General features: G+C 43.4%; 2 protein-coding genes and 1 non-coding gene across 4 annotated transcripts in view; all 3 read left to right on the top strand.

Moving 5' to 3' along the window:
- The first annotated feature begins 1789 nt into the window (after positions 1–1789).
- RBM34 (RNA binding motif protein 34) lies at positions 1790–9236 on the top strand. The gene is made up of 10 exons (XM_075146465.1): positions 1790–2146; positions 2654–2796; positions 3892–4111; positions 4705–4764; positions 5317–5360; positions 5847–5930; positions 6154–6217; positions 6327–6369; positions 8021–8139; positions 8871–9236. Exons 1-10 carry the CDS (start codon positions 1817–1819, stop codon positions 9195–9197), a joined length of 1434 nt encoding a protein of 477 aa, XP_075002566.1. The 5' UTR covers positions 1790–1816; the 3' UTR covers positions 9198–9236.
- Positions 9237–9991: 755 nt separating this feature from the next.
- Positions 9992–17370, top strand: part of TOMM20 (translocase of outer mitochondrial membrane 20) — a 36042-nt gene continuing 28663 nt past the window's right edge. Inside the window, exons 1-4 of one of the 2 annotated variants that reach the window (XR_012673082.1) lie at positions 9992–10238; positions 15272–15318; positions 16030–16111; positions 16397–16539. Coding sequence is in view for 1 of the 2 variants with exons in the window: in XM_075146466.1 (XP_075002567.1) it covers positions 10112–10238; positions 15272–15318; positions 16030–16111; positions 16397–16539 (399 nt within the window). In the remaining variant the exon portion in view is untranslated. The remainder of the gene's footprint in view (positions 10239–15271; positions 15319–16029; positions 16112–16396; positions 16540–17370) is intronic. The other variant, XM_075146466.1, reaches the window with a different exon arrangement.
- Positions 10949–11083, top strand: LOC142081514 (small nucleolar RNA SNORA14). Its single transcript, XR_012673376.1, has one exon. It is a non-coding gene; the product is annotated as a small nucleolar RNA SNORA14 (small nucleolar RNA).

Genomic DNA, 17370 nt, shown 5'->3' with positions numbered 1-17370 from the left:
TCCTGTTGCCACAGGGCTCAAACCCACTCTCTGGCACAGTTACTGGAGGCTGTATGCCTTTTGCTGAGCTTCAGCAATTCCACATCTCTCAAATCAGCCAGCTGAACTCTTGTCCAATGTAATTTCAATTGTATTTTGATGGTTCCCCACCTGTGTCACCTACAAAGCTGCTCTGTTGTGTGAAGGTAGATTGGAAAAGCCAAATACAAGTAGTGCAGCAGCCATCTGCCAGTTTTTAAGAATTTGTGTATTCTCTTGGGCTGACCCCATCAATGAGGGTCCTTGCCTTTCGCAGCATCCAGAAGGCCAGACACGGGATGCCTGGTGCATATGTCAAGACCAACGCTCTACCTTTGTTCTGTAGCTGGATTACTTGTTTTGCCTTCAGTGGGACATTGGTGCCAACAAAACTGCTAATGCTGGCAGTTCAAAAAGTGCATAAAATGTTACAACAGAAGAGCTGTTAGTATTTGCTTCAGCCTTTAAGTGCCTGGTAATTTTCTACACCTTTCTAATTATTATCACATCATCTAGCATTTAAAATTACATTCTGAACAGGCAGGTCTAAAAGGAAATCCCAATTAGGTGCCTAATTTCAGAGAGTTAGTAACAGATCAAACTTCCTTACGTATCAGCTGCACTGTGGCCTGGGTTGGAAAACAATCTGTTTCAGAATTAACAAAAAAGGGTCTTTTCTGGTTGGATCAGTTATCGAGTCCTATCCATGTAGCTGCAGTAGCAGATGATCCAGCACACTTACCTCTGCTGGCTACAGAGCGAAGCTGGGGAGAAGAGGAATGATTGGTTCCTCCTTTCCTGTCCCCCAGGCTACAGTCCTCAAACGCCCCGAGAAGTACTGGGTTTCAGGGATTTCTCATCAGAAAAACCCTTACATGCTTTAAAAGCTTGCTGCGGATCCCAGATACAGATGAAACAATCCAGTCTTTCAGCAGCCGCACTGCCTGAGCGTGAGGCAGGCTGGCACAGACCAGACTTCTTGGTTTCCATTTAATCTGCACCCAAGGACAACGAGAACATCTTGCACAGACTTTAACTCGGGGTTTGGGGGCGTTGTGGGGTTGGGTTTTTTGTTTGGTTGGTTTTTTAAAACTTCATCCTGGATGTGGGCTGGATAGCAATCGCAAAGATGTACTCTCACGAAAAAGAAAGGATGCTCTAAGTACAACGCAGAGCAAAGAAAGCTTTTCTCTCTGAAGACAACAGCAACTTGGTTTTTTAATCCCTTGTGGCGCTCTGAACCACCTAAGTGATTTTAAGCAGAAACAGCTTGAGAAGACAGAAGTAATTCTGTAATTTCCCTCTCCCTTCCCCGATGGAGCTGAGCACAGCGGGCTTGGAGCTGAGGCTCTTGGAAAATAAACGAAAGGACGTATCATATGACTTCTTCCCCCCAAAAGGAGTGCAACAGCCATAGCTGACGTTGTATGTTTCCATATTGCTCCCACGCCCACAGAAAACCGAGCAAAACCGGCACAGGCGCTGCACTGGAACGTCGAGGCTGGCAAAACCTTGCTCCGGCCGGGGCGATGCCGGGGCCGGGCCCCCCGGGACGGAGGGAGCGGGCGCGGAGGCGCTGCCTCCCCGCACGGCGCCCTTCCCGGAGCCTCCGCCGGGCCCAGCCCCTCACCACCCTTCCCTCACGGAGCGTTACGAGGGCGTCCCCGGTGCCGCCCCCGGCCCCCTCACCGGCCCGCCCGCAGCGCCGCCCTCCCTCAGCGGGGCCGCCCCCTCCCGTCCCGCGCGCCGGAAGTGACGCGCCCCCAAGCGCTCCTCGCCACACACTTCGTGAGCGGCCATGAGGGCCCGCCGGAGGGGCGTGGAGCCGCGGGGGGCGCAGGACCCGGCGGCGGCGGCGGCGGCGGCGGCGTGCTCCATCGCGCGCCCTCCCCGCCCTCCGCTTCGCCCTCCCCGCGCGCGGGGGCGAGGCGGGGCGGCGGTTGCCGGGCGGGCGCGCGCTGAGGCCGCGGTCCCGCGCGGGGGCCGGGCGGAGGGGGAGGAGGAGGAGGCGGAGTACGTGGTGGGGCAGGTGGCGGACAGCCTCTGGCCGGGCCGGGCGCCCGCCGCGCCGCTCGCCCGCCTCTTCAGCGCCGCCGTCGCCCCACCGGTGCTGGTGGCCGTGCCGGGGGTAAGGGCCGTGCTCCTCCTGGCCTGCCCGGGGGTCGGGGACGGCGCTAACGGCGACGCGCCCGGTCGGGCGGGGGATGCTCTGGGGCGGGGGTGTCGGTGGCAGCGGAGCGGTTCCCTCCTGCCTGCGCGTTCGTGCCCGAGAGGGGCCGGATAACGGTCGTGGGCGATGGGCGGGAGAGCGGGCGGCTTCCGGAGGGGCAGCGTTATCCGAGAGGGCTTCCTCGTAGCAGCCGAGTAGTAAGCCCCTGGCGTGCGAGGCCGTCGGTCGCCTTCCCCGTGGTGGTCCCCTCGGGGCAGAAACGCCGTGAGGAGGGCGGGAGGGTGGGTGAGACCGCTGGGGTGGGCGCAGCGGCGACCAGGCAGCCCGGCGTGTCGGAAGCACCACTTCTTGCAGTTGATGGCTTCAGTTAGTGGTGTTCCCCATAAATTACAATATATAAAATAATAGTAGGGCGTTTCTAGAATTTTGGGTTTTTTTCACGTTAATTTGTTTTTTTTTTTTAAGGAAAATAAGAAAAGAAAGCGTACAGAAGAAGTGGAGAAAGCGTCAGAAGACCAGAGCTCATCCATCATACAAGAACCTCCTATAAAAGCAAAGAAAGCCAGAAAGAAGGAACTTTCAAAAGCAGAGAAAAAACTGGCAAACAGGTGAGCAGATTATACTTTTTATAGTAAGATTAAAAAAACATCACCTAGATTAATTGTAAGATTATGAGTTCAGTGAAACAATAAAGTTCTGTTCTACTATTCGTCTTGAACCTTGTGTTTAAGAAGTTTATTTTTAAGAATATTGTGAAAATGTTCTGTAGTGTGCCCCAGAAGGTAGTAAATACTTCCAGCTTCTTGAGGTTCTGGGTCCATGAAGTGCAAGTCCCCTGTTAGAGAGCTAACAGGTCTGAAGGTTGTAGATTTAGACAGAAAGTTCTCTCTGGCACGGGGCGATGCTTTCTAACTGCAGCTGGCTTTATCCGGCAGACCTGCAGTGAAAGGAGCAGAGGCGGTTTCAGCAGCAGCACAGTACCAGAGCTTGCTGTCCGTAGCACACTTGCCCTCTGCTGTGACACAGAACTGCTCTGTGACTCTGCCCGTTCCCTTAAACACGCAGGGTTGAACCAAGGCGCTGTCAGCGCGGGCAGGAAGCTGGTCTCTGTGCAGTGAAGTCTGGGTAACGAAGCTTGCTTGTTTGCAGCTCGAGGCTAACACCACGTCCTCTCTCTGACACTGTGCGTTGTTGCATCTTCCATGCCCGTGAAACTTTTGTTTGCTGTTTTGGTATCGGTAGCCTTCCAGAGGCTTCTTCAGGTCTGCTTGTTGGTCATGCTATATGGCAAGTTTGGACAGATAGAGATTTGTTAGTGTACAGATGGATCCCAAAGGATTGTCTGTTGTGAGTGCCCTGGATACTGGGAAGAATTAAATCTCTCCTTAGTTCTAGCGTGCAAAGACAAATTTCCCCCCCTTCCATTTTAGAGAATATCAAATTATTTACTTCTGAATTCTTTCTTTATAACACCTACTAAATAGTGAATGCAGTGTCCTGGGGACAGCAAATAGTTTTTGGTGTTTTGGAATGGTCAGATATGTTTGTTTAATGCACAATAAGCAAAATAATGCTTGAAATTTTGTGTTGAACATAATTTAAAATGTAAGTTAAAATATTTATCTTGGAGGCTTCACTTCTTTGACCTCAAGAGCCCTGTTTTTTTCCCATCAATTATAATTTGCTTGTTTTTTTCTGGTAAGAGAGAGCGGTTTGGAGCAGGCAGATGAAGAGGAGGAGCAAAAACTGTTTCAAAACAAAGTGAAGCAAAAAAAACGGGCTTCTCATGCCGTCACCGAAAGTGTTGTCAATTCAGATACAGGTGCTACTATAAAACACCAAAAGAAAAAAAAGGTGGCTGATGAAACGGTAGACAGAAGAACAGTGTTTGTTGGAAACTTGCCTGTCAACTGTACTGTTCAGGTATGTGAGTGGATTCTGTCAGCTAAAGGAATGAAAAGAATTACAACAGTCCTTAGTTTGAGGGGATGTTTCCAGCTGAGAAGTCACATGTATTTGTGACTAAAATTGCTTTTTGAGAAAGTAGGAAATAATGCTTATTATGGAAACCATTAGAGGCAATCTCTCTTGTTTTACTGGAGTTAGGCTTTTTACAGCAGTGGATGCAGTTGCTCTTTCTTTAGTAGAATTGGTTAGTTTCTTTTTCAATGAAAAATGACTTAATAAATGAGAACTACAATTACAAAGCTAGAGAGTGCTTCTAATTTTGAATGCAAATAATACTTCAAATTGTTGCATAAAATACGTTAAATTTATCCTTTCTTCCATAGTAAGGGGTATGAATTCAGTTTTGGCAATCTGTAGAATAAGAAGCTGCCACAAGAAACACAGAAACAGTTACAAATTACTTGCATATTTTTAGTAGCCCTTTAACGGACCTTGTGTAAGTAAAATTAAAATAGTGTAAAAACAATCTTGCTAATAAATTATTCCACATTAATTGTTATTACCAGGATGCAAAAATATATTGAATATTTTTGGTATCTTCTGTTTAGGTGCTGAAATCTCTTTTTAAAGAGTATGGACAAATAAAATCCATTCGATTCCGGTCTTTGGTAGGTTATTTCCTCTGATGTTATATAACAAAATTATGTTTCTGATCTTAAAGGGTAGTATTCATTAGTTCAGAAGCAGGTTTGGATGTGTATTTTTTGCCATTAGAAGAATCCTTGGAGGTTTTAGACAGAGGCACCACAGACATATCTTTCCTTTCATCACATTTTACTCTTCCCGTAGCAGCAGTTGATACTATCAGAGCTGTATTTTCTCTGTAAGAAGAATGCTTTTATTATTGCTCGTTTAGCTAAGGTATTACTTACCTGGTTTTAAATCATAGTAGCAAAGACACACTGATTGTAAAAAATATTTGAAGATAACAATCTTGGAACTCAAGAAACGCAACAGATGAAGTCAAAGCGAACTATCTAATTCTGAGGTCTTTCTAAATCATCTCTAGGAATAGCCAGTTACAGCATTTGCTCACTGTACTGGCTATGTTGCTTTGGGTGGGAATGGTACCTGTTTGAATTCCTCTTTGTCTTCAAAAACAAATATTTGAGAGAAATTGACACTAGGCCCACTTAACTAAAGCTCTTTTTATCTTAAAGGTTCCAGCGGAAGATACTTTATCCAAAAAGTTAGCAGCAATAAAGTAGGTTCCTCTTGTGAATTTTGTGCTTTATTTTTCAAGGCAAAAATAATCCTTAAGTGTTGGTTGTTACATATTTGGCTATATTAATTTTTTAATTTTGTGTTTCTTTGACCTTTGTAATTACCTCTGTGTGTATGTAAGTTTTCTTGACAAGTGAAAAATAATTATGTGCCCGGTATACTAGTAAGTAATTTGTTCTCTTAGGTTGCATTTCGTATATTTTAGGAAGGAGGAAGATGCTAATAGTCTTTAATTCCTTTGGATATATTTATGAGTTGAGGAAGCTTGATCAGGGTGCGTATACAGGCTGTGTAAGATGTACAGTGAGACTCCCTTGGACGTAAGGGGCTAGCTTGACCTTTAAGAGAAATGAAGTTGTTACTGTGCACAAAGCAAGAGGAGGCACAAGTGTATTTAACAAGAAGTGCTTGTGCATCGCACGCCATCAGAATTATTTAAGCAATATGTGTCTTTTTCATGTTCCAGGCATAAGGTGCATCCTAATGCGAAGTTCATTAACGCTTATGTTGTATTTAAGGAAGAATGTGATGCCATTAAGGCTCTAAATGAGTAAGTCTCAGTTTTGTTCCTCATCCCCTGTTGAAGAGGTAGATTTACAGAGTGTTAAAAGATAAATTTAAACTACCTCCTCTCTTTTGCTTCAATCAGAATAAAATGTTTTTTCAAATTTACAAGTAAATTTGCTTTTGAAATAATGCTATGCAGTGACATTGTAAATTAAATAACACCTATTCATTTTGATTTTAAAACTTTTTGCTTTTGGCTACAAAAGAAACGGAGCAGAAATTGCTAGTGGATTTCACATCAGAGTTGACATTGCATCAAAAACCAGTTCAGTAAGTAATATTTGTGACTAGAAAAACCCTTTTCTGGTTTGGGTGTTTTTTTTTTTTTTCTTCCCCTGTAACAAATAACTTACTATCTTGTATCTCTTGTTTTCTTTAGCATGACAATAAACGGTCGGTATTCTTGGGAAATCTCTCATATGGTAAGTCTAAAATGGATTGTTATGCATCATTACTTAACATATATGGAATATGTTGACATGAGGGTTTTTTTATTTATTGATATTTAGAGTAGCATGTTTAGATAGCTAAATATCTTTTACTGGAATTAATTTTTTTAATAGCAGTTTTATTTTTTAACTGAAACACCTAAAGAGGTTGTAAGTTTCTGGCAAGTTCTGCAGATTAGTTGTTTTCTTTTTGTAGCTAGAACTGCTAGCACTTTTAGTTCGTGTTGTCATTTGATGTTTTTTAAATAAATATGACTAAACTGCGTAGGCCATAGCTTTCTAAACAGTTAAACGTGTACTGGTACCTGTTTGTGAACTACTTCCAAGTGATACACAGTGATGGCTTCTCATTTTGATGTGTCTGCGAGCCACAGGGTGAGTGATTCTGTCCAGGCAGCTATTGGCAATTGGTTGTTACCCGTGTGGAGGTGCTTACTGTATAGTTGAGGTCAGTGCTTGATGAATATTCAGCTGCTTCTGAGTAGACTGGAGAGTAGATGAAGGGATCACCATCAGGTATGGTCCGTATGAGGGTGTTAGTGGAGTGAGGATGCTTGGGACAAGCACCCTCGTCTTTCTCGGGGGTGGTGTGGATGCATAAATATACAGGATGAAGGCATGTCCTCTGCCTGAGGCCTGACGCAGAGCCAGCATCACGTACTGCTGACAGTAATGCCGAAACAAACAGGCCTTAGACTTCAGCCTAAAACTTGATCTGTCTGAAAATCTGGATAGGTGACAAATCTGATTGTGGTGATCTTACTAATGCCTGTTGTGTGGAGCTTAGGTCAGTACTGCACCTTCCTCTGTGCACCTGCAGAAAAAACAGTTTGGACATTTGCAGTGCTCTGAAAATGACTTCAGCAGCTTGAATGTTTCTCAGCACATCTAAGTCCCATTGCTGTAATTAAACCTGTACTGTTAAGTTCAGCCCCTCCCTTTAGCAGAGATACGATTATATCTGTGTAAAGGGATTTACCGTAGTATGAAGCATACCTATACAGAAAAGAGGATAACCTGTATTTTTGTATTGGTACATCACACATGTCTGTTTTGCATAGGCATGAGACCGAGAGCCTCACGCGTCGGCCGTTATCAGAATAATTGTATAGCAACTGTGGCTGGAAACTGTAAATCCCTTCTCTCCCATTCAGCCAACGTTCACGGCCTCAGTCAATGAGCATTAGACCTCAAGAACTGCCAGCTCAAGCTCATTATCATCAGCACTAATTCTTAGAAAGAGATTCTGGCATATGAAGGAGCTACAAAAATTAGCACGAATCTTAATTTCCACTATGTTCAAACCGTAAATGAAATGATTTGAGAAATTTATTTCGGTCTTTGCCTTCATTCCTCTTTGTGATTTATGTTGTACTCTTCAAAGCTAGAGGATCAGTAACTGTCAAACTAAATAGCCCTTTATAAAGTCTGCATTGTTAAATTGCTGGAATTTTTCTGAACTACTGATATTTGTGTACCTATATATTTATATATAAATATATATATTTAAATAGATATGTTTGTGTACCTGAATTGGCAAATATAAAATATTTGGGTTTGGGCCAGGCTTCTAAAGCTGTGTGTCTGACTGAAGAGGCATCTGTTTCATTGTGCTTGCCTGCAGACATCAGTGATGATGCTGTGCGAGAACACTTTTCTGTCTGTGGAGGCGTAGTAGCAGTGCGAATTGTGAGAGACAGAAAGACCGGCCTGGGTAAAGGCTTCGGCTACGTTCTCTTTGAGGTACGTATGAATAGCATGCTTCAGGACACTGGGAATTCTTCGAAATCTGAATTGGGATTTGCCTTTATAGACTTTAAAAACATTTTTGTTTAGTAGTTTTTTGTATGACATTAAATGGTAGCGTAGTTGTGTGCGTTAAAAGCAGCGTGGAAGACCAGTTCTGTGGAAGCAGATACAAAGCAAACTATTTTAGGTTGTGTACAAAGAAAAGTTGTAAAACGCTGGGGTGAAAGAAATGAACTTTAAGGGAAAGACTTAAAGGAGGGACAGTTGAGTTCGTTTGGTGTAGCTGCAATGTTCTCCCATTTCTTGTGTGTCCAAATACAAGCAGAATTCTTTCTTGCAGCTGGTTTGCTTGACTGGCTCTCCGTTTTGGATTCAGTACAGCTTGCTTTCTCATGGCAACCTCCCAGCTGCATCTTCCTTAGTTTATTTCCTGCAGCCGGATACCTTTTTCCCCAGTTTCTCCTTCATCTCTCTGCCTCTGTCTTTCATGTCTCACGTAAGCTGTTTTATAGCCCATTTTCAAGTGTCTGTGCCTCGATGCGTGGGCTACGTGGGTGTGCTGGTGTTTCTGAGCAGAGCAGAGTTGTGTCATTCAATAAATAGAGCAGTTTGAACGCTTTTTATTGCAAAATCTTGCTTACAAAAATTAAAGAAAGGCAACTATTTATTTGAAAGCAATCAGTTGGAAGTAGTGCTGGTTTTAAACTGAATGTCTGTTCTTGTAGAATACGGACGCTGTACATCTTGCTCTGAAACTCAACGACTCTGTTCTGATGGGAAGAAAGATACGAGTGAAGCGCTGTGGAGAGAAGTGGAAAGCGCCGCAGAAAAGTCCAGCTCAGTCTCGTGCTCCGAAGGACAGAGTTGATACCACATTAAAAAACAAGAGGCGCTCTAATGATTCATTTGTTGGTGAAAAAGCAATCCCGTTAAAGAGGAGCACTAAACCAAAAAGATTAAAAACTATTCCTGGAAATAAAGCTGGGAAAAACAAACAGTCGTTTGATAAAAATCAAACGTATAACAGTGTTCATTATTGTTATAAAGATTGATGTATACAAGGGTGTTCTGTCATAAATTTTGTTTGCTAATATGGCTGTAGTCATTCTTGGTGCTTGCTCTGGGGTTTTTGGCTCCTGCGGGGAGGCAGCATGGGGTGCGTGCCCGTGCCCCGGTCCCAGTACAGGCGGGGCATGGTTTGATTTCAGTGTGGCAGGAACACAGCTCCGGCTGAGGTCTCGCTGCAGGGGTTAGTAACTGAGTTTTTTCTTTTGGAGTTGTGTAGAGTTACTCAAAACGACTACAGAGAAAGCGGCTCCTGTGCAGACCAAGGCTGCGATGATGTGCAAATCACCACCTCGGTAGCTTTGGGTTTGTTTTTCTAGCTGTTAAGCTTCAGTTTACCAGACTTCGGTCTTTTGGGCGACGAAAAGCTGATGCTCAGGCAGCGGGAGCGGCCTTTCGGCTGGGCGGGCCCTTCCCGCCCGTGCAACCGGCGGGTCTCTCCCCGCTGGGCGCGGGCGCTCCCCCGGGGCGGGAGGAGACCGCGGCTCCCTGTGCGCTACCCCCGCGGGCCGCCCGGCCTTCTCGCGGACCGTGTGGTTTGGCCCCTCCGCGCTTCTCGCTCTCCCCAGCCGTGTCCCTTCCCGCGGCGCTGCCCCTTCTCTCCGGCGGCCCAAGCGCGCCGCGGCCGGGGAGGGCCGAGCCCGCCCGGGGGGGCAGGGCAGGGGTAGGGCGGGGCCCGCCCGCGCATGCGCCCCGGGGGCGGCCGGCCGGCCTCCCCGCAGGCACTGGAGGAGGCGCCCTCTGCCGCCGCTGGCTGATGACGTAAGCGGAAGCGAGGTGGGGTCCTTTCTGGCTGCCCGCTCTCCCCAAGGTGCCTGCGGAGCTCGGCGCCGGCCGCGCGGCGGGAGGGAGGGTGGGGGCGGGGGGCGGCGGCGGCGGCACCTTCCCCTCGGCGCCGGGCATGATGATGGTGGGCAAGACCAGCGCCATCGCGGCGGGCCTTTGCGGCGCCCTTTTCATCGGCTACTGCATCTACTTCGACCGAAAGAGACGGAGCGACCCGAATTTCAAGAACCGGCTGCGGGAGCGTGAGTGTCCGGGCCGCCGCCGCCCTGCCCCTCCCCTGCTGGCGGTCTCCAACGGCTGCCGCGCGCGCCCGGCCTCTAACGGCCGTCGCCTCCCCTTCCCCGCCCGCCCGGCCGGGCCGCGCGCGGGGGGCGGGGGGCGGCACGTGGCGCCTCCGCAGCGCCCTCCTGCTCCCGGGCTGCCGCCGCCGCGGCGGGGAGCGGCCTGCCCGGCCCCCTCCTCGCGGAGGAACGGCCTTGAGCTCCCGCCGCCCGCCCCCCCTCGGCTTCAGCCCGCCTTGCCGCGGTGACCGGGCGAGAGGGGCGCGGGAGGCTGCGGCAGGGCCTGCCTGGCCGGGCCGCAGGCTGGGGGCTGGCGGGCGGCACTGGCCCAGGTGCGCTTGTGCGAGGCAGGCTCCGAGCCCCTGCGTTTTATGGCCTCCCGTCGTTCCTTTACCGAAACCGGAGGAGCGCGTTGTCTGTCATCTGTGTGGTTACTGGGTAACTCGTGTTTCCGCATCAGAAGCTTGCCTTGGAAATAACTTGCCTCCCTCTTTTTTTAAAATTTTGTTAGCCTACACAGTCAGCCATACTGTTATCGCCACTGCATTTGTGTGGCGACGTTTATTTTTCTGATTTTGGAAGATCATCAGATAAAGCAACGCGATCTCTTATAGTGAAGTTGTTATCGTAGTAAGGCGAGAGTTGATAGGAGCCCTCAGGTATTTTATCTACTGCATTCTTAACCCTCCTGGCAGCTCTGTTATTAGCTTCCAGGGTAAGAATGAATGCCAGAGAAAAAGGTTGATTAATCCAAAATGTAGAGCTCTTCTCCCGTGGCTCTTCATTATTTCACATCTTCAACATTTATTTAAATATCTTAATAATTAGTGAAGGTTTTAAATGTAACTGTAAGCGTGAGTACGCAAGGTACGCAAATTCATCCAAGGTACTCAAATGAATGATGAGAAATAAGTGATATTTGTTGTCCTGGGTTGTTTTTATCATGGGAATATGTATAGTATTCCTTTGATAACTAATCTGAAGACAATAAATTACCAGTAAGGTAAACTTTCCCAGCAAGTAAACATAGCGTGATCAGCAGTTTCATGGATGAAAGAGTCGATAACTAGTCAGGTTAAAAATGAATATTTACCTGATAATGTTTAAAAGTAACTTAAATGCTTTGGTTCTGTCTTAATGGATTGAATTTGTTGAGTGACCGGTGTTGACGCTTAACAGTGTATTCTGCTTTCTGTAAGCTCTTCCACAGCAAATTATGTCTTTCAAATACTTCATATTCAGGCCCTTGCTCATGTATGTATGATCTTAGGTGCGTACTTTTTGTGTGTCTTCCAAGTACTTTTTGCCCTGCAGTGCAATTCACTCATTGGGAATTTCTAGTATAGTAAACTGGTATGTGCTTGTCTTGTACAAGCAAACTCGATTGTTGGCAATATATTCAGCCGTGTTCTTTTTATGATGTTAAATATGTAGTAGAGAAAATACTGGATTACATAAGATTTTTGCAGAAGCACTGGAAGTGATTTTTGCATCCCACTGTTTTAATTATCTGAGCTTCTACCCAGTAATGTTCTGAATAAACCTTAGACTTGCTCTGATTAAGAATTAACATTTTCTTTAAAGTGGGAAACCATTGTGGTTTGATAGGGGATGGCTGTTGTCATTTGGAGGATATCACTCTATGACTTATGATCCTTGGATGTGATACACTGGGCTGCTTTTAGTTGTAAGGCTTTAGATAATATTAAGGATTTTTTTTTTTACTTCTATTTTTTAGTACAGTAACTGATTCTTTAGTATGGATGCTTCTGTAGTGGTGCCAGTGATCTGATTATTACAGCATTTTTACTGTTGCATAGTAAGGCTTGGGCTGTAAAATATTTGACCGAAAAAGGTCCAATGCAGCAGCCAGTTGCAGTTCTTTAGATGAAGATACAGTTTCTCAGGCAATAGTAGGGATATTTGATGAAAAACTTGTAGAAGTCACCTTTACAGCAGATCTTTTCCAGTAACATTTTTAGGATAAGATTGTTTTTCAGCCTCTATGGTGCAATGTCACCAAAATTTGGGAAGGACAGGAGATACTACATGTCAGTGGATTGCCTATTGTATTTCATCAAGCACACGCTGACCAATGAAGAACCAATATTATTTTGCCATCCCAGTTATATTGTACATTTCTTTGGGCTGTGTTAGGACCAAAGTTTACGTTACGAAGGCTCATCATAAAAATGAGGTGGCCAGAATCAGGTTTCTGGAAGAAAAATTGTCATTTCCTAGGAGGCTTGAAGAACTGCTGGACTTTGGATTTCCAGATGTCTTAATCTTATTTATTTAGCAAGTTTTGTGTTATTTTAGGTTTTTGTATTGCTAGTTTGGGGGCATGTCCATATTTAATCCTGGGACCCAAAGGTAGCATAGCTATCTGGAGTTGCTTAGTTTCCATAGCTATATTTTAAGATGATAAGATTTTTAGATGTGTTTACTATTTGTGTTCTTGAATGTGTAAAACAGAACTGTTCTGTATGCAAGTATAGACACTGATCTCGTCGTTCAGAGACAGCCAGAATTTCTGACCATGCTGAACTTTGCCTCAGAGCACCTTCTGCCTGGACAGCTGAGTGAGAGGAGAGCAGTGGGCAGACTTCACGGGTGGGAGCTGAAGAGGCAAGAGGCTTTTTGGTCGTTCTGCTCCTTTGTGGGACTGGGTTTGAAGCTGCTGGGGCAACTCAGGGATTTTTGCAACCCATGCCAGCGTGTCAGGTTATCCATTGGTTTGCATTTGAAACTTATTCCCCAGGTAAAGAGCTGTGCCTGAAGAACCTGCAAGTCACGTGCCGTTTGAGACCTGCAGCTGAGCTTTCTGTTTTGAATGGATGCACGTGCATTTCTGTATTAACTAAGATTCCTTCTATGAAAGATTGCCCTTCCTCTTTTTTAAATGTGATGATGTCTTTACAAAAGAGGGAAGTTTTTCATTTTCTTGGAGGTCCCTGAAGGAAAACAAAAAAATTTTCGGTTTTTTTAAGGTATGGGGTTTTTTTTTTGCCCAAAGCTATTGCGTTTTGCTTGTTGTATTACAAATGTAACTTCTGGCTGTTGTTGCAAGATATTTTAAAACTAGTGTTACCAGCCAGCATGGGAAGAATTCCGAACTATCCTCTAGAGCTATTTGTTTTTTGTAATTGTTTTAGCTAGTGGACTTATGAGGAGACCTGTAAAAATGTATTAAGAAGAGGAAGAAAAATTGCATAGTAATCAGACTTGAAAAATTCTGTAGATCAGTGTTCAGTTTTAAAATCTTGGTGACTCTTCACATTCTTTTACTATTTTCAGGTTAAAGTATATGATTTCATATGCATGTGATCAGTGGTCAAAAGCTTTTATTAAATAGTTACAGTTACCAGCATGTCTTTTTTTCTTTATCTCTGAATGTTTAACTTTGTGACTGATACCTGTTGTAATCTTTTAGAAGATGTCATAGCCATGCCAAGAAAACACAATTTTCTCCTGAAAATGATGTACAATGTTAAGCTGTTACTCTTTGTACTTTTTGTTGATGTTTTCACTCAATGTGCTACAGTTGCAATGTGGCTTGTTTTGATAGTGAAACTGGTTTGCATAGTAGTGCAGTTTAAAGTTTTGTGCAAATTAATGCTTCAGAAAACTTGGAGTGAGCTAATTGAAGGCACCAACTTTCAAGAGATAAATTCTTCTTTAATATTGAAAACAACCATAATTATAAAATTATAGTGTGCTACCGTTCTATATGACACATTTTTCTGCATATGATGTTGTAAAATAACGTACACAGGTCAATAAGTTGTAGAAATCCAGGTACTAAGGGTTGTTAAGGTATTGTAGAAGGTAAAAGGGTGATCCATGTAGTTAGAATGTGAACTCCCTTTTTATAAAGAACACTTGATCTTGTCCATAGATTTCACGTGTTACATTATCACTACCAGGAGATAGTATTCCTGAATGTCTTCGTCATTGAGACAATCACAAATTTTTAACTCATTTCCATTAAAACTGCTAGTCATATTTGGAAGTATTTCTAGCTTGTAAAATTGTCTCAAAAGAAAAATCAGGGCTGTGTGACAGTTGTTCTTTGTCAACATAAATGTTCACCAAGCAGACACTGAGGACAAATAGTAAGAGTACAGTTGTTTAACCATAGGCTGTATTTGAAAGTTATATTGGTATAACTATTTCAGTTGATGAACTGATGACTTACAAAAATGATTATTCGAAGGTAATCACCAGTATTACTGTAATTATTATTTCTTGTATGAGTAGCTGCCACTGTAAAATACTTTATACCTGCCTAATTACATTAAAAGTAAGCTATATATCGTTTTAATTACACTAGTTTTGCTGGAGTGGTACAACTTTATGTTGCAGACCAACTTTATGCCTTTAGTTTGGGCAATTAAATCTGTAAATGTTTGTTCCACTTGTAAATGTTTGCTTTCCTCAGATTTCAGAAATGTATGCTTTAGTATTGCTCTTGCTGTGGGGTGATGAGATACTGCCACCTACATAGCTAGTTCCCAAGTCTTCGCTATAAAGCAGATGGGAAAGTACACTTTCGTACTGTGACCTGCTAAAGTTCCCGTTGGTGGTGCACCATATAGTTCAAAATTAGATAGTCTGGACGTGTAGGCAGTTCTTATGTGGCTTATCATTGTTAGAGATCATGTAGAGAAATCCTGTATTACTCTCATTCTCTTCTTCATGCCTCTAGTGCATGAGGTATGCTCTGCTGCAGGCCCTGCACAGTTGGTGTTTACCATAGCCAGCAGAAGAATTGCCATTTTGAGTTGGTGTGCTACTGCCAGCCCTCATTAGACCTCTAAATGATATTCTATTGCAGAGAGTGGGTTGCAGTCTTGTGTTCAGTCTTCAATATTTGGAATATATTACCAGTTTCTTATTTTGAAAATAACTTCGATTTGTTCACAGTTTTGAACTATAGTCTGAAGGCTTTTTTAATCGCAAATTAAAAATGTAAGATGTTTTTATTCTTACAGGAAGGAAGAAACAGAAGCTTGCCAAAGAGAGAGCAGGGCTTTCCAAGGTAATACTGTGTTCAATAATGCAGTGCTATTTTGAAAGATGTTTCATTTGTATTATTTGTAAGATTTGTTTAAGGATCTGTTTTGATTCCAGCATTACAAACAATTCGGCAAATGCGCAGTCTTTAGGTTTTTTTAGTGCTGACAAATAACCGTATGAAATGGTTGATCCTTTTTTGGTCAGAGGGAGACCTTGTACTACAAAGTACAACATTTACTGCGTGATGTGATGGTGTTTTCCTCTTTGTAGTATGTGCAAGGACTTTTCAGACTTAAAAATCACTGCTGGGACACACCTATAACTGAACTTGATAGTTTTTTGCTATAAGTATTTGATTTCTCTTTCCTTATTGCCAATGAATCCTGGAGGAAAAGATAGTAAGAAATTGTAAGAAATATAGTTGCGATAAACATAACACACCTGAGAATTTATATTTGCTACAAAATTGCGTACATAATAAACTGAGTAGAGGTATTTCAGGCTCTCTCTCTCTACAAATTTGTGATACAATGATATGAGACCTGAGTCTGATTTTCAAAAACATTCTGTGTACATTTAACTTAGTGATGACACTTGTAATTTTTTTTTTTTTTTCCAGTTTCAGTGTAACAGTATGGTTGTGTGTATGTTTGATTTCAGTTGAGAATGTTCATTAACTTCTTCATTAACTGATGTTTAAGGGCCAACTTCACTTTTACTGTGTGTGTTATAGTTGCCTGATCTGAAAGATGCTGAAGCAGTTCAGAAGTTTTTCCTTGAGGAGATTCAGCTTGGCGAGGAACTACTAGCTCAAGGTAATAATATAAATTTTTTTGAAGGGTAAGTTATAAAATAATTTTTCTTTACCTTTGCTAGAGGATGATTTTTATATACTAAGATCTTTTGGGGAGTCAAATTCACCTAGGAAAATCTGTTCACTTGTTTCTAACCTTCTCTGTTCAGAAGATCCAGCAAGGGAGGAGGAAAGAAAAGTGTGGATTGATTTTCAGTAATTTAATCCACTGTTGATGGATGTTTTATGTAAATACTTCACATTGTGGAAGAAGGTTGATCGCAAAGCATTATGATTTGTCATACAGGTGAATATGAGAAAGGTGTTGATCACTTAACCAATGCCATTGCTGTGTGTGGACAGCCGCAGCAGCTACTACAAGTTCTACAGCAGACTCTTCCACCGCCGGTCTTTCAAATGCTTCTAACTAAGCTCCCTACAATAAGCCAGGTATGTGAAATGTTCCCTGTTGTTTTGGTTTGAAAATAATTGAACTACTACTCTTACCCACTACATCAGTCTTGAGTATTGGTTTTTGTAGTATTTTTTTTGTATATGTTCAGTTAGATTAGAAGAAGCTTTTTTTCATCTGAAACATTAAAAAGTGTATATGAAAAACGTCATGTAGCATTAATAGCAAACAGGGTAAAAAAGAATACAAAACTTCTCTCATGCATAAGGTGTGCTAAGCTCTTCTAAAGTAGAGACATCTGACCGCAGCTCTGATAAGTGGATCCATTGTTTCCCAAATACAAGTTGGAGGGTCAGAAAAGCAGCAACTTTCTTGCACTAGGTCTTGAGGCTTTTTTTTAAAATTATATATCTACGAGTGTCTGTAAGTGTTATAAAAGTCTATTAGAATTAATTGGTTACTTTTGCTAGCCTGTTGCTTCTGGGCCAGCTATAAACGCAAAATGTTAACTAGCACCAGAACACATGACAGTTTTGGAAGCTGGGGGTTTCCCTGGTGATAAAAGTGTGTGTAGCTCTGTGTAAAATGCCCTCCCTTTTTAGCCTAAGGACTGTGCAGGTAACGTTGGTAATATGCTAGCAGGTGAGTCTATTGTAAAATAAATAATATGTTTTACGTTCTTGGAGATGCAAGGGTACTCCCTAATGGTGTTACCTCACATAAAGCAAAGACTCGGTGCTGTGCATCAGTCAGCTCTCTTTACAGCTCAGGCCTGGTTACATTTCGGTTTAAGGTCCATATAATTAGTAAAAACACTGAGAAGTGTCAGGTACACAAGATGTAAAGGTCTGGGGAAGCAATGGAGCAAA

This window comes from Calonectris borealis, chromosome 3 (assembly GCF_964195595.1).
Source record: "Calonectris borealis chromosome 3, bCalBor7.hap1.2, whole genome shotgun sequence".
NCBI classification, from domain to species: domain Eukaryota; kingdom Metazoa; phylum Chordata; class Aves; order Procellariiformes; family Procellariidae; genus Calonectris; species Calonectris borealis.
This window is presented reverse-complemented; position numbering and strand designations above follow the sequence as displayed.

What these genes read in the sequence shown, in the direction of transcription:
- RBM34 (XM_075146465.1), top strand. Translation starts at nt 1,817, where the DNA reads ATGAGGGCCCGCCGGAGGGGCGTGGAGCCGCGGGGGGCGCAGGACCCG. An exon ending in GAGAAAAAACTGGCAAACAG is followed by an intron (nt 2,797 to 3,891) that starts GTGAGCAGATTA and finishes TTTTCTGGTAAG; the next exon opens with AGAGAGCGGTTTGGAGCAGG. An exon ending in CTTGGGAAATCTCTCATATG is followed by an intron (nt 6,370 to 8,020) that starts GTAAGTCTAAAA and finishes GCTTGCCTGCAG; the next exon opens with ACATCAGTGATGATGCTGTG.